The sequence below is a fragment of the Sapajus apella genome, unplaced genomic scaffold (assembly GCF_009761245.1).
Source record: "Sapajus apella isolate SASKATOON/1434 unplaced genomic scaffold, GSC_monkey_1.0 scaffold2, whole genome shotgun sequence".
Lineage (NCBI taxonomy): Eukaryota > Metazoa > Chordata > Mammalia > Primates > Cebidae > Sapajus > Sapajus apella.
This window is the reverse complement of record NW_022436942.1, coordinates 29525215-29537410: the sequence shown is the minus strand read 5'-3', so window position 1 is coordinate 29537410 and position 12196 is coordinate 29525215. Positions and strand designations below refer to the sequence as shown.

The 12196-nt window shown below is 35.8% G+C and overlaps 1 protein-coding gene across 9 annotated transcripts in view; it reads right to left on the bottom strand.

Annotated features, from left to right (window-relative positions):
- Window positions 1-12196, bottom strand: part of CNOT2 (CCR4-NOT transcription complex subunit 2) — a 108817-nt gene that overhangs the window by 46055 nt on the left and 50566 nt on the right. For 2 of the 9 annotated variants that reach the window (XM_032295605.1, XM_032295621.1), the window contains one exon: window positions 11460-11517. The exons of 6 other annotated variants lie outside the window; for them this stretch is intronic. In XM_032295605.1, coding sequence (XP_032151496.1) covers window positions 11460-11480 — 21 coding nt within the window. In that variant the 5' untranslated portion in view covers window positions 11481-11517. Of the gene's footprint in view, window positions 1-11459; window positions 11688-12196 lie in introns of all 9 variants that reach the window. One more of the 9 variants, XM_032295613.1, reaches the window with a different exon arrangement.

Sequence of the window (12196 nt, the reverse complement as noted above, 5' to 3'; positions counted from 1 at the left end):
ACCAACATAAATTGTTGTCCCTGGTTATCTGGTGATGAAATGGTTCCAGGACCTCTTCCCTCATTCGTGGATAAGGAAAAATCCACGGATGCTCAATTTTCTCACATAAAATGATATACTATTTGCACATAACCTACACACATTCTTTCATATACTTTATCTCTAGATTACTTATGACATCTAATACAATGTAAATGCTATATAAATAGTCATTGTATTGTTCAGGAAATAATTACAATAATTACAAGAAAAAACAGTCTGTACATATTTAGTACAGACACAACCATCCATTATTTTTTCCCAAATATTTTCAGTCTGTGACTGGCTGACCCACAGACGTAGAACCCATGGGTATGAATGGCCAACCGTAATTATTGAAATCTGTTCTAATTTTTATTTGTAATTATTTTAAAAATGTGACCTCTATAAAATTACCAAAACTATTAACTAACTAAAGTTATTTAAGGTCAATGTGCCTTTCTCCTAACAGTACTTTGAAAATCAAAGTAAAGCAAATGTCAGTGAGAGGAGAGGTTGTAAAGACATGAATACAAGGTGACTATGTCTTTTCACAAGCACATTTTTGGAGAAAACTCATCTCAAATTTGGTATCTGTCTTGTACATTCATTATGACTAAGAATATTTTCTCCCATTGTAAATAAGTGAACAATTTCCATGTCTCATTTCAAAAAATTATGTAGTCACTATTATATATCAGTAGACACGGTTAACTATGCTGCAGATTTTAAAGGCCAAGCTTTATGTGTAGCTCTGTTGAAAGCACCCATGCTGTTTAAGTTTTGTTATACATTTTAAGTTCCCTGTTAAATACGTAAGAAACTTAACTATTTGGCTTTCCTAATGAGGTCTAAAAACCTATTCAGTCAGGTATAAATAAAGTCTAAAGAAAGCCTAACTATTACTTTGCTATATGGTTTTGGGTGAGTAATCGCTTGAGGTGTGAAATATACAAAGATATTTTTTAAGGGACTAAGAATTTATTAGAACATAGGTACGTAATCTTTTTTGGGAAGCAGACTCCTGGCTAATCTCCGAATGTTATTCTGTAACTCTGAAGGCTATTTCAGGATCCCACATGCCTATCCACCAGCTCCCTAAGTAGTCCCTACTAGGGAGAAAATAATGTTTTTTAGTGAGTAATTTCAAAAAGGAAACAGTGGCAAAAAAAAAATCAGTTTATAGCTTGCAAATTAAAATTCAACACACATAAGATTTTAGAAGGTTTTTTTGTGAAAGTTAAAGACACATTTAACTATCTTTACAGAACGTTCACTACTAAGCTCTAAGTCTAAGAATAAACATGGAAAATGCATAAAAGTACATAATTCAATAAAGTTTCAGGTGAATACCAGGGCATCTCTCATCAAATTTTATACACATAAATAAGCTCAAATGGATACAAAGTAAACTCTTCTTTTGACAATGTTTGTATAACACTTATCATCAAGACCAATTATTGACTCCTAGAATTCTCATTGTATAGAATTAAAACTTTTATGCTTACTACCTTGTAAAAAGGTTTGGTTTGAAGGCAAAATTAAACATATAAAATGTTCCAGACAAAAGAAAATGAAGAAATCTTTCCTTTCCGTCAATACCAGATTGTCTCGAGTCTTTCTCTCTCTCTCTCTCTGTGTGTGTGTTTGTGTGTAAGAAAACATGCCACACTTCATTTGTTTTGTGTGCTTCAACACAGAATTACATATCAGTGACAATACTAATTGTTCTTACATGACTTCAGCAAATAATTAAATAAAAACAAAACAAAAACAGAGTGGGGAGGGGAGGGAAGGAGGGAGGGAGAGACAAATGAGAGTGTTTTACTCTCCCCCACGAATGGAAGCTCCCATCCAGAGATGGGTGCTGGGATGAGACAAAGAATTCTAATCCACGACAAAATCACAAGATAAAAGGACAACACAAGTTTTTCATAAAGCTAGATTTACTTAATTTTAAAGTGCCTATCCTTTATTCTACATAGAATGATGGAACAGGGTAGAAGTATTTTAAAATAATCAGGGAGGGTAAAACTGGGACGAAAACAAGCAGAGAAGTAACTAACCAGGCAAATGCCTGAAGGAAAAGCATTCAGTTCAGAAGGTCAGTAAGCCCCTCGCTGGTGTGGCTCAAGCAGCACCAACTTAGTGATGAAGGTAGGAACTGATATCAGAGAGACTGTTGGGGCTAGACTACATAGCACCTTGCAAGCCTGAGAGAATCCGGATTTTATTGTTAGATGGGAAACCAAGAGAGGATTTAGGGGAAGTTTAAGGGTAACTTAATTTGGCATATTTAAAAAAAAATGTCCTAGCTACTCCATGAGGAATGGGCTAAAGAGGGTATAAAAATGGAAGCAGGAAAATGCATTAGGAGGCCAGGGATAGATAATGATGGCCTAATTGTCAGGCGGTAAGAAGCAGTTGGATAAAAGATATACTCTGAGGAAGAACTAGTATGAATGGATGGACGGATGGATGACATGAAAAGGTTAAACTATATACACTCTTTCTCCTGGAAGAGAAGTTAGGGTATATAAAAATCAATTTCTATAAATTTCAAAGAGGATATGTCAATATTACATTGAAATTACTAGTTATAACGTATGCTAAAAAGTCAATCTGCTAAACAAAAATTTTTAAAAACGACAGTCATGTGCCGCATAATGACATTTCAGTCAATGATGGACCATATATACAACTGTGGTCCCATAAGATTATAAACAAGCTGAAAAATTCCTATTGCCTAGTGATGTCTTGATAGACCTAAGCAAATATATGTGTGTATCTTAGTTTTTAACAAAACAAAAACATTTAAAAAGTAAAAAAAATAAAAATTTTCAAACAAAAAAACTGAGTATGAATATAAAGGAAGAAAATATTTTGTACAGCTGTACATGTTTAAGTCAAATGTTAAGAGTCTAAAAGATTTCAAAAAATTAAAAATGTTATAAAGTAAAAATGTTACAGTAAGCTAAGATTTATTCAAGAATGAAAATTTTTAAATAAATTTAGTGTAGCCTAAGTGTACAGTGCTTCTGATGACCACAGCAGTATACTGTAATGTCCTAGGCCCTCACATTCACATACCACTTACTCACTGAATTACCCAGAAAAACTTCCAGTTCTGTAAGCGCCACTTACGATAAATGCCCTATATAGGTGTAAGCTTTTTTAAAAAAGCATTTTATATCTTATTTTTACTGTACCGTTTCTGTATTTAGGTATGTTTAGATACACAAACACCAATGTGTTACAACTGCCTACAGAATTCATAAAGTAATATGCTGTATAGGTTTGCTGCCTAGGAGCAAGAGGCTATATCATCCAGGTTTGTGTAAGTAAGGTCCGTGTGGTTCATAAAACAAAATTGCCTGATGCATTTCACAGAATGTACTCCCATTTTTAAGTGACATACGGCTACAGTTTAAAATTGAATCAGACTTCATCTTACATTAGATATACGTCATTAGAGTCTTTGGTGTTTACAATTTGTCAGGTTTATTTAAGCAAACAAGTCAAGGGCTTGTGTCTACTTTGTTAAGTGACCATCTTTTTGCTTGACGCTCACATCAGACTTTATAAGAACAAGAAGCATCACAAATTGAAATTTTACCAAGAAAGAATATGTGTATGTAGCAAAAGCAATGTTTCTTAAACCTTTTTTGAAGACAGACCTAAAACATTTAATCAAGACATTTAATCTTTCCTTTGATTTCATAAGAACTAAGCAGCATATTCTAAAAAGTACACAGAAGTCAAGCATGGTGGCTCACACCTGTAATCCCAGTACTTTGGGAGGCTGAGGCAGGCAGATCACTTGAGGTCAGGAGTTCAAGACCATCCTGGCCAACATGGTGAAGCCCTGTCTCTACTAAAAATAAAAAAAAAAAAAAAAAAAAATTAGCCAAGCATTGTGGTGTACACCTATAATCCCAGCTACTTAGGAGGCTGAGGTGAGAGAATTGCTTGAACCCAAGGAGGCGGAGGTTGCAGTGAGCCAAGATCATCCTGCGACTGCACTCTATGCTGGCCAACACCGTGAGACTCTGTCTTTAAAATAAAATAAAAACAGAGATAAGTAAGCTAATCCTTTTCACCAAACTGAATCCCCAAAAGAACCGGCCTCGGAATATAACAGAGAAAGAATTAAACTGGAAGACGTAATGGAGGCATTTAGGTTGGCTGAATTTTCTCAGTATATTCCTCCTTCATTATTTAGTTTGGACTAGCTATGAATTCCTAAGGAATGACATTCTCAACATTCAAATACAGTATTTCAAAGCCAAATGTAGTAAATGAGAATAATCACAGAAATTTACAAAAAAACCTCAAACTTCAGATAATCAAACCAACAACTTCAGAGAAGACGGGTAAAGTGGTCCCTGACTCAGGCAAGACGAATGGCAATTAGGGAACCGACGAAATAAGAGACAAAGCCTGGAGTTACATAGAGATACAGCTCAAGATCCCTGAGATAATCACCTCAACATGACTTTGCAGCACTAATTATCTTAGAACCCAACATAAATCTTATGTTTCTGCTTAATTTTGGCTATTCACAGTTGTTACTGTTCGTGGTAATCTCTGAAAAATGTCACTTTAACTCTGAAAAATGTTGTCTGTAACCTTTGTGATCTTCAGCAATTAAAATTTAAGCTGATCAAACCAACTCTATACACTTATTGAAATTATTTATATCATTAATTTCTTTTCATCTCTAATGTCATTTCCTATTATGGTTTGGCTCTGTGTCTGCACCCAAATTTCACCTTGAATTAAAATAATCACCATGTGTCGTGGGGGGAACCTGTGGGGAGGTGAGTGAATCATGGGGGCAGGTTTTTCCTGTGCTATTCTCGTGACAGTGAATAAGTCTCGTGAGATCTGATGGTTTTATACAGAGGAGTTGCCCTGCACATGTTCACTCTTGCCTGCTGCCATATAAGATGTGACTATACTACAAGGCTACAGTAATCAAAACAGCATGGCACTGGTACCAAAACAGAGATATAGACCAATGGAACAGAACAGAGGCCTTGGAGGCCACACCACACATCTACAACCATCTGATCTTTGAAAAACCTCACAAAAACAAGCAATGGGGAAAGGTTGTCTGTTTAATAAATGGTGTTGGGAAAACTGGCTAGCCATGTGCAGAAAGCAGAAACTACACCTCCTCCTAACACCTTACACTAAAATTAACTCCAGATGGATTAAAGACTTAAACATAAGATCTAACACCATAAAAACCCTAGAAGAAAACCTAGGCAAAACCATCCAGGACATAGGCATAGGCAAGGACTTCATGACTAAAACACCAAAAGCATTGGAAACAAAAGCCAAAATAAACAAATGGGACCTAATTGAACTCCAAAGCTTCTGCACAGCAAAGGAAACAATCGTTAGAGTCAATCAGCAACCAACAGAATGGGAAAAATTTTTTGCAATCTACCTATCTGACAAAGGACTCATATCCAGAATCTACAAAGAACTAAAACAGATTTACAAGAAAAAAACAAGCCCATTCAAAAGTGGGCAAAGGATATGAACAGACACTTTACAAAAGAAGACATACATCAGGCCAACAAACATATGAAAAAATGTTCATCATCACTGGTCATTAAAGAAATGCAAATCAAAACTACACTGAGATACCATCTCATGCCAGTTAGAATGACGATCATTAAAAAATCTGGAAACAACAGATGCTGGAGAGGATGTGGAGAAATAGGAACACTTTTACACTGTTGGTGGGAGTGTAAATTAGTTCAACCATTGTGGGAGACAGTGTGGCAATTCCTCAAGGACTTAGAAACAGAAATTCCATTTCACCCAGCAACCTCATTACTGGGTATAGATCCAAAGGATTATAAATCGTTCTTTTATAAGGACACATGCACACGACTGTTCATTGCAGCACTGTTTACAATAGCAAAGACTTGGAACCAATCCAAATGCCCATCGATGATAGACTGGACAGGGAAAATGTGGCACATATACACCATGGAATACTATGCAGCCATAAAAAACGGTAAGTTCATGTCCTTTGCAGGGACATGGATGAACCTGGAAACCATCATTCTCAGCAAACTGACACAAGAACGGAAAATCAGACACAGCATGTTCTCATTAATAGGTGGGTGTTGAACAATGAGAACACATGGACACAGGGAGGGGAGCATCACACACTGGGGTCTGTTGGGGGGAACTAGAGGAGGGACAGTGTGGGGTGGGGAGTTAGGGAGGGATAACATGGGGAGAAATGTCAGATATAGGTGATGGGGAGGAAGGCAGCAAATCACATTGCCATGTATGTACCTATGCAACAATCCTGCATGTTCTTCACATGTACCCCCAAACCTAAAATGCAATAAAAATATATAATAAATAAATAAATAAATGAAAAAGATGTGACTTTGCTCCTCATTCGCCTTCTGCCACGATTGTGAGCCCTCCCTAGCCATGTGGAACTGTGAGGCAACTAAACCTCTTTCCTTTATAAATTACCCAGTCTTGGGTATGAGAACAGACTAATCCACTAAAACAAGCCACTCCAATAACCTCCAAACAGGTCTTTACTAATCAATTCTTCCCCTCAATTCTATTCTCCCACATCAAAGTTATTTTTTAAAGTAAAAATTTCTTATCTTCATGGACTTGCTGATAAAAATTCCTCAACAGCACTCCCAAATCAATAAGGCTTATAAGACCTTTTGTAACCTCTGACATCTCTCCGTTAAGTCCCCTGACACCACCAAGCTCTTGCCACACCTTCAGTTACTCAGAACACAAGCTGCTTTCCATGTCAGGGCTGTTGCATATGCTGATACGCTACTTAAAATGCCCTTTCGCCCATTCCTTGAAACTTTCACACTAAGTTAGAACTCTTGTTTATACAGTTACTGAAAACACTTGATCATAACTACAACTATAAAATAACACATTACTGGCCACTTACTATGTGCCAGGCAATATTCTAAATGCTTTAAAATTTATTTATATAATTATCAAGATAATGCTATAAAGTAAGAACAATTAACTATCCCTATTTTGTAGCTAAAGACCAGAGAAGTTAGGTTAACTTGCCCAAGGTTATGTAACTGATAAATGCAGAGATAGGTTTTGAACCCAGACAATTTGCTAGAGTTCCCCCTTTTAACCATGATAATACAGTGACTCTCAAACATACAACTAATAATGTGTATTTTATTCTTGAACTTGTAAAGGAAAAAGCAGTAAGGGGCAAATAAAAAACAGTTGGAGGAGGAAGGTCCTTATGCTGTGAACAATGGTAAGTAGGGTATACCACAATTTGAATATTTATGTGTGTCAAAAAGATCACTTTAGCACAAGAACAAGAATGGACTATAGACATGTGAAATAAAAGCCAGTCTCTTTGAGACTAATCACATGTATTTTACAGAAAGTTGCATTAAGTTGAGAATGAAGTTATGCTTAAAATAAATACTATTATACCAACTAAAAATTATCTGCCAGCAGCTCGTGCCTGTAATCCCAGCACTTTGAGAGGCTAAGGTGAGTGGATCACCTGAGGACAGGAATTTGAGACCAGCCTGGCCAACATAGTGAAACCCCATCTCTACTAAATCACAAATTTAGAAGCCTCACATCTACTAAATACAAAAATTAGCTGAGTGTGGTGGTGCACACCTGTGGTCTCACCTTCTTGGAGGCTGAGACAGGAGAGTCGCTTGAACCTGAGAGGCGGAGGTTGCAGTGAGCCAAGATCATGCCACTTCACTCCAGCCTGTGCAACAGAGGCTGGAATGAAGGTGTCTCAAAAAAAAAAAAAAAAAAAATCCAAGTTCCCATGGGTTTTTTACAGGGTACTAAGTTAGTACTTTGGTTTCCATGTTCCCAAAATACTAACATTTTTAGGTATTTAAGTATAGTGAACACAATTTTACCCTTCAAGAAATTAGGATAATTATAACTAAACTCAACTTCATTTTAACAGTTGGTTCTAATGTAGACATTATAGCACTACATATGTAGAACACATATAGAACTTGTGTTAAAAACCAATCCCTAGTAGCAACTTTTTATTGTAGATTCTCTCACGTGGGGAGGAGTTTTACTGCTAGCATGTTGATACAGGTGTCACATGATAAAATCATTGTCTCATTCACTGCTTCACACTGAGTACCAAATTTTCACTCCAGGCTACAGGAGTTTGTACTCAGCTTGCATTATACAAGATGAAAAGTGATAACTAAAAGTTATACAGTACCTGAGAAGGGGGAAAAAGTGTTCCCTACTCAGGCACTGTTTTCCTAATGGAGATTTGAGTAATTTACAATTTGAATTCTTAATTTTTCTCCCAATTCCACATTCAGCGTCAACAAACACTTAATGTACAAATATGCACAAGTTCTTGTCTATAAAATAGGCAGAAACTTAATAAAAATCACAGCCAAATGCCATTAACACTTATCAGCCTTTTATCAAGGTTAGCCAATCAACATCTGAAACCAATGATGAGGAGTCCTAATACCTGAAGATAATCTAGTGTTTTTATAATTGCCCTTTAGAGGGAAAACATGATAGCTAAAAATCTCAAAGACTGCCCAAATTCTATGGAAGTAGAATATTTGTATATCAAACATTATATTGTTACAACCTGGAAATATTTGTTAACAAAGATTATTTTTGTTTTGGTATTATTTTTTGCGATAGAATTTTAAACTGCTTATCCTGCTTCACAACTATTATAATTCTAATTTTATTTAATTCTTGTTTTTCAAGAATAAAACAAGAATTTAAAAAAAGGGGGGAGCTTAATTAAAAGACATTTACACTGCACAAAAAAATTCTAGCTTCTCAAAGAACAAAGACACTAATACCTGAAAATCTTTACAAAAAGAATTAACTCTCTCTTATGTCAGAAACAAATTCAAGTCTTCCTAGTTCTAGAATACTATGGTTTCATATTTTTAACATGATATATGTATAATGAAAAGTTCATGAATCTGCTTAGGATGGATCTAAGAAAAGTGAATATTTAGATAAATTTTAAAGTTTAGAATTACAAATCATCAAATCAATAGCATGGAAATAAATAAAAGCAACTCATTTTATAGCCAATGCAGAATGCCCATAAGTAAGCAATAAAAGCCTTAATGAATACCAAAGATAGTTAACATGTAGAAACACACACACAAAAATCTATGACTGATTGGAAACAGGGTTTAGTAGAAAACTAGGGACCTATACAAACATTTCCACAATCATTATTTTGGAGAGTATATAAACATCCTAGCAGAGTCCTTTCCAAGGTTTACAGAAATATTTAGCATATTTCTGTGTATTTGGTTGGGGGGGGGCTCATCCAATAAAACAAGATAGCCTGTACCTAAGAGAAAGATGGGGAGGGGGGGAGGGAGGGGGGGAGGGGGGGAGGGGGGGGAGAGAGAGAGAGAGAGAGAGAGAGAGAGAGAGAGAGAGAGTGTGTGTGTGTGTGTGTGTGTGTGTGTGTGTGTGTGTGTGTGTGTGTGTGTGTGTGTGTGTATTGGTGGGGGGAAGGGAGAATGAAAAACACATCATTCTTTCCTAATCCAAAAACCAAACCAAAATCTGGTATCTGAAGCTGCTGTATTCCAATAATATTCCCAAAAGCCATGTACGTTATCCCATAAAATGCACCCTCAAAGTCTACAAATTCTCTAGAGGGTGTTACCAAAATGCTACAAATGCCTCCAGAAGTTTGACTCTGATCTAGGGAGAATATGTTCCCCATGCTTCAACAAGAACAAATCAGATTTTGTGTTTTTTTAGAATCTTAAAATGTGCTGCACCAATATGCTTTAGATAGATTCATATTTGAATTATCAATGAATAAGCTTGAAAAGGTAAGTGCATCATCCTAAAACCAAAATTCTAATTATTCGAAAAGTGCTAATCCACAGGAAAAAAGTACACATAAACCAAACTAAAGAACCAAAATAAATTAGTACCTCTTCAGTAAGAAGTTAGAGTCAAGAACTCACACAATGGAGCCTAAAATTAAAGTAGCACTTTATCCTTAAATATTAGGATGTAAAACTATGAAACAGAAATGGAAGGACACATAACAGTAGAAAATCTCTATATTTAGATTACAAAACAAACCCTCTTGCATAAAGAAAGAAAATATTCTAATGAGAATATTTTAAACAAATCCTTAAAAGAGGGTGGACAAAGATGGGTCTAATAAAGAGGGAAGTAGGAAGGGAATATAAATATATATTGAAAAAAATGGGATCTACTTTGCTGAGGGAGATGTGTTTGTATAGAGCTCCCAGTAATCTAAAAAAAAACTCATGAAAAAAGGGGAGACAAATTGCTGGGAAGTCTGTATTTTGAAGACCAGTTCTGAGACCTGAAATGCCAAATACACTAATGCCCCAATCTCTTTTTAAGCCTCAAATACTTTCTCTGAAGAAATTTAGCAATTATGGGCCATCTTAAGAGTCTGCTTTTTTGAGGTTTAATGTGAATGTCTTGTATGTGCAAAAATCTATTAATCAGATGAATATAAATTATATGCGATAGATATAGGAGAACTAAAGATACAAGTTTTGGAGGCTTTCTGAGAAGAGGCTCAAAAGGAAGTCAGGTAGTGAAGACCCAGAGCTACATCACTACAAAATTAAATCTGTAATATTTAAATCATGATTTTATGTGCAAGGCAGATGAGGAGAAAATGCCAGGAGTGTTGGCATCTCTCTCTCTCCTCTCTCTCTCTCACTCACACACACACACACACACACGCACGCACGCACGCACATGTGCACAGGACACAGGATCTGATCAATTAATTCATTTGTTCAACAAATACTTGCTGAATTATATACCAGATATCATACCTTCACTGCTTCTATACTTATTTTTGGTAACTTCAAATCTAGAAATTTTCTAGTCCTCCTGTCAAGACTTCAAATAAAAAGATGTTTAAAGTTTCTATTCCTGTAAAACTTAAAACATAGCTACTTGCCTAATACCTCAGGAAAAAACAGCACATCTAAAGCTATTGGAAGAAAACTAAAACTTGCCTCCTTCTGAGACCAAGTTACATATGGCAAAATTACAGTCTATGGACTTATGCCTTATTTTTAGCTTCTTTTTTGAACATGGGTCTTCTAGACCTGCTATATACACTGTGGAGAATATAAAGTTTTAAAAAATTTAAGAAACTTCCTTTGGATTATAATATTAATACTTTACTGAGTTTAAGGTTTTTTCCTATTTCACATCTAATAAGAATTAAAATCATATCTTCAACACTATATTTAATAATTTGAGTTTTATGAGAAAAATAATTTATAACAAACATATTTCTAAACTAACAAAATGACTCATTGATAAAATGGCCAACATCTACCCTCAAAATACTGATGACAGTACTATTTATCCCCCAGCTTTCCCCACCACATACTTACCTGTGCAACTTCTTTCAACATTTGCTACTCTGGGGATTGGAAAGCTCAGAGCTGGAGGCTGAAGTGAAGAAGGAAAGGTTGGAGGGTGAACCATGGCACCAGCCCCACACTAGGCACTCCCCTGAGATATTACAGCAGGGTTGACACCACAGCTCTGAAGTTCAAACTCCAGCAAACAATAAGAAAGGAGTCCAACCAGAACATGAGAAACGATGGGATTCTTCTGCTCTTTGAAAAATAAGGAAATCATGCTATAAAGATCTGAATGTCCAATTTCAACATTATGACTCCCTGTCCACCTCTTCATTATTCCCCAAACCCAGAATTGTCTTTCAGACTAATTCAAAGTATTAACTTAAAAAAAACAGCGGTGCTCATTATAAACTTGCACACTTTCCCAGAAAATGCAAAGACAGAGCTTACCCAGCCATCATGAAAACATGTAAGACAGCATGTTCAAATAAATAATTTGTGCCTATCCGCTTCTTGTCCACTCTCTTGCTCTCTCGAGTACTCAACATTAAATCTAAGGCTCTCATACACATTAACACCATCAACAAGCAGAATTAAAGTTCTACGATATGGATGTACTTCAAATTCCATGGACCAATGAACCTTTACAAACTAAACATAACTGATATAAGTTCATTCCTTGGGAAAAGTGAATTTAACTGTTCCAGGCTGATAAAAACAAATAAGGACCCCTCCATTAGAAAAACCTGAGATTTCAATCAAAT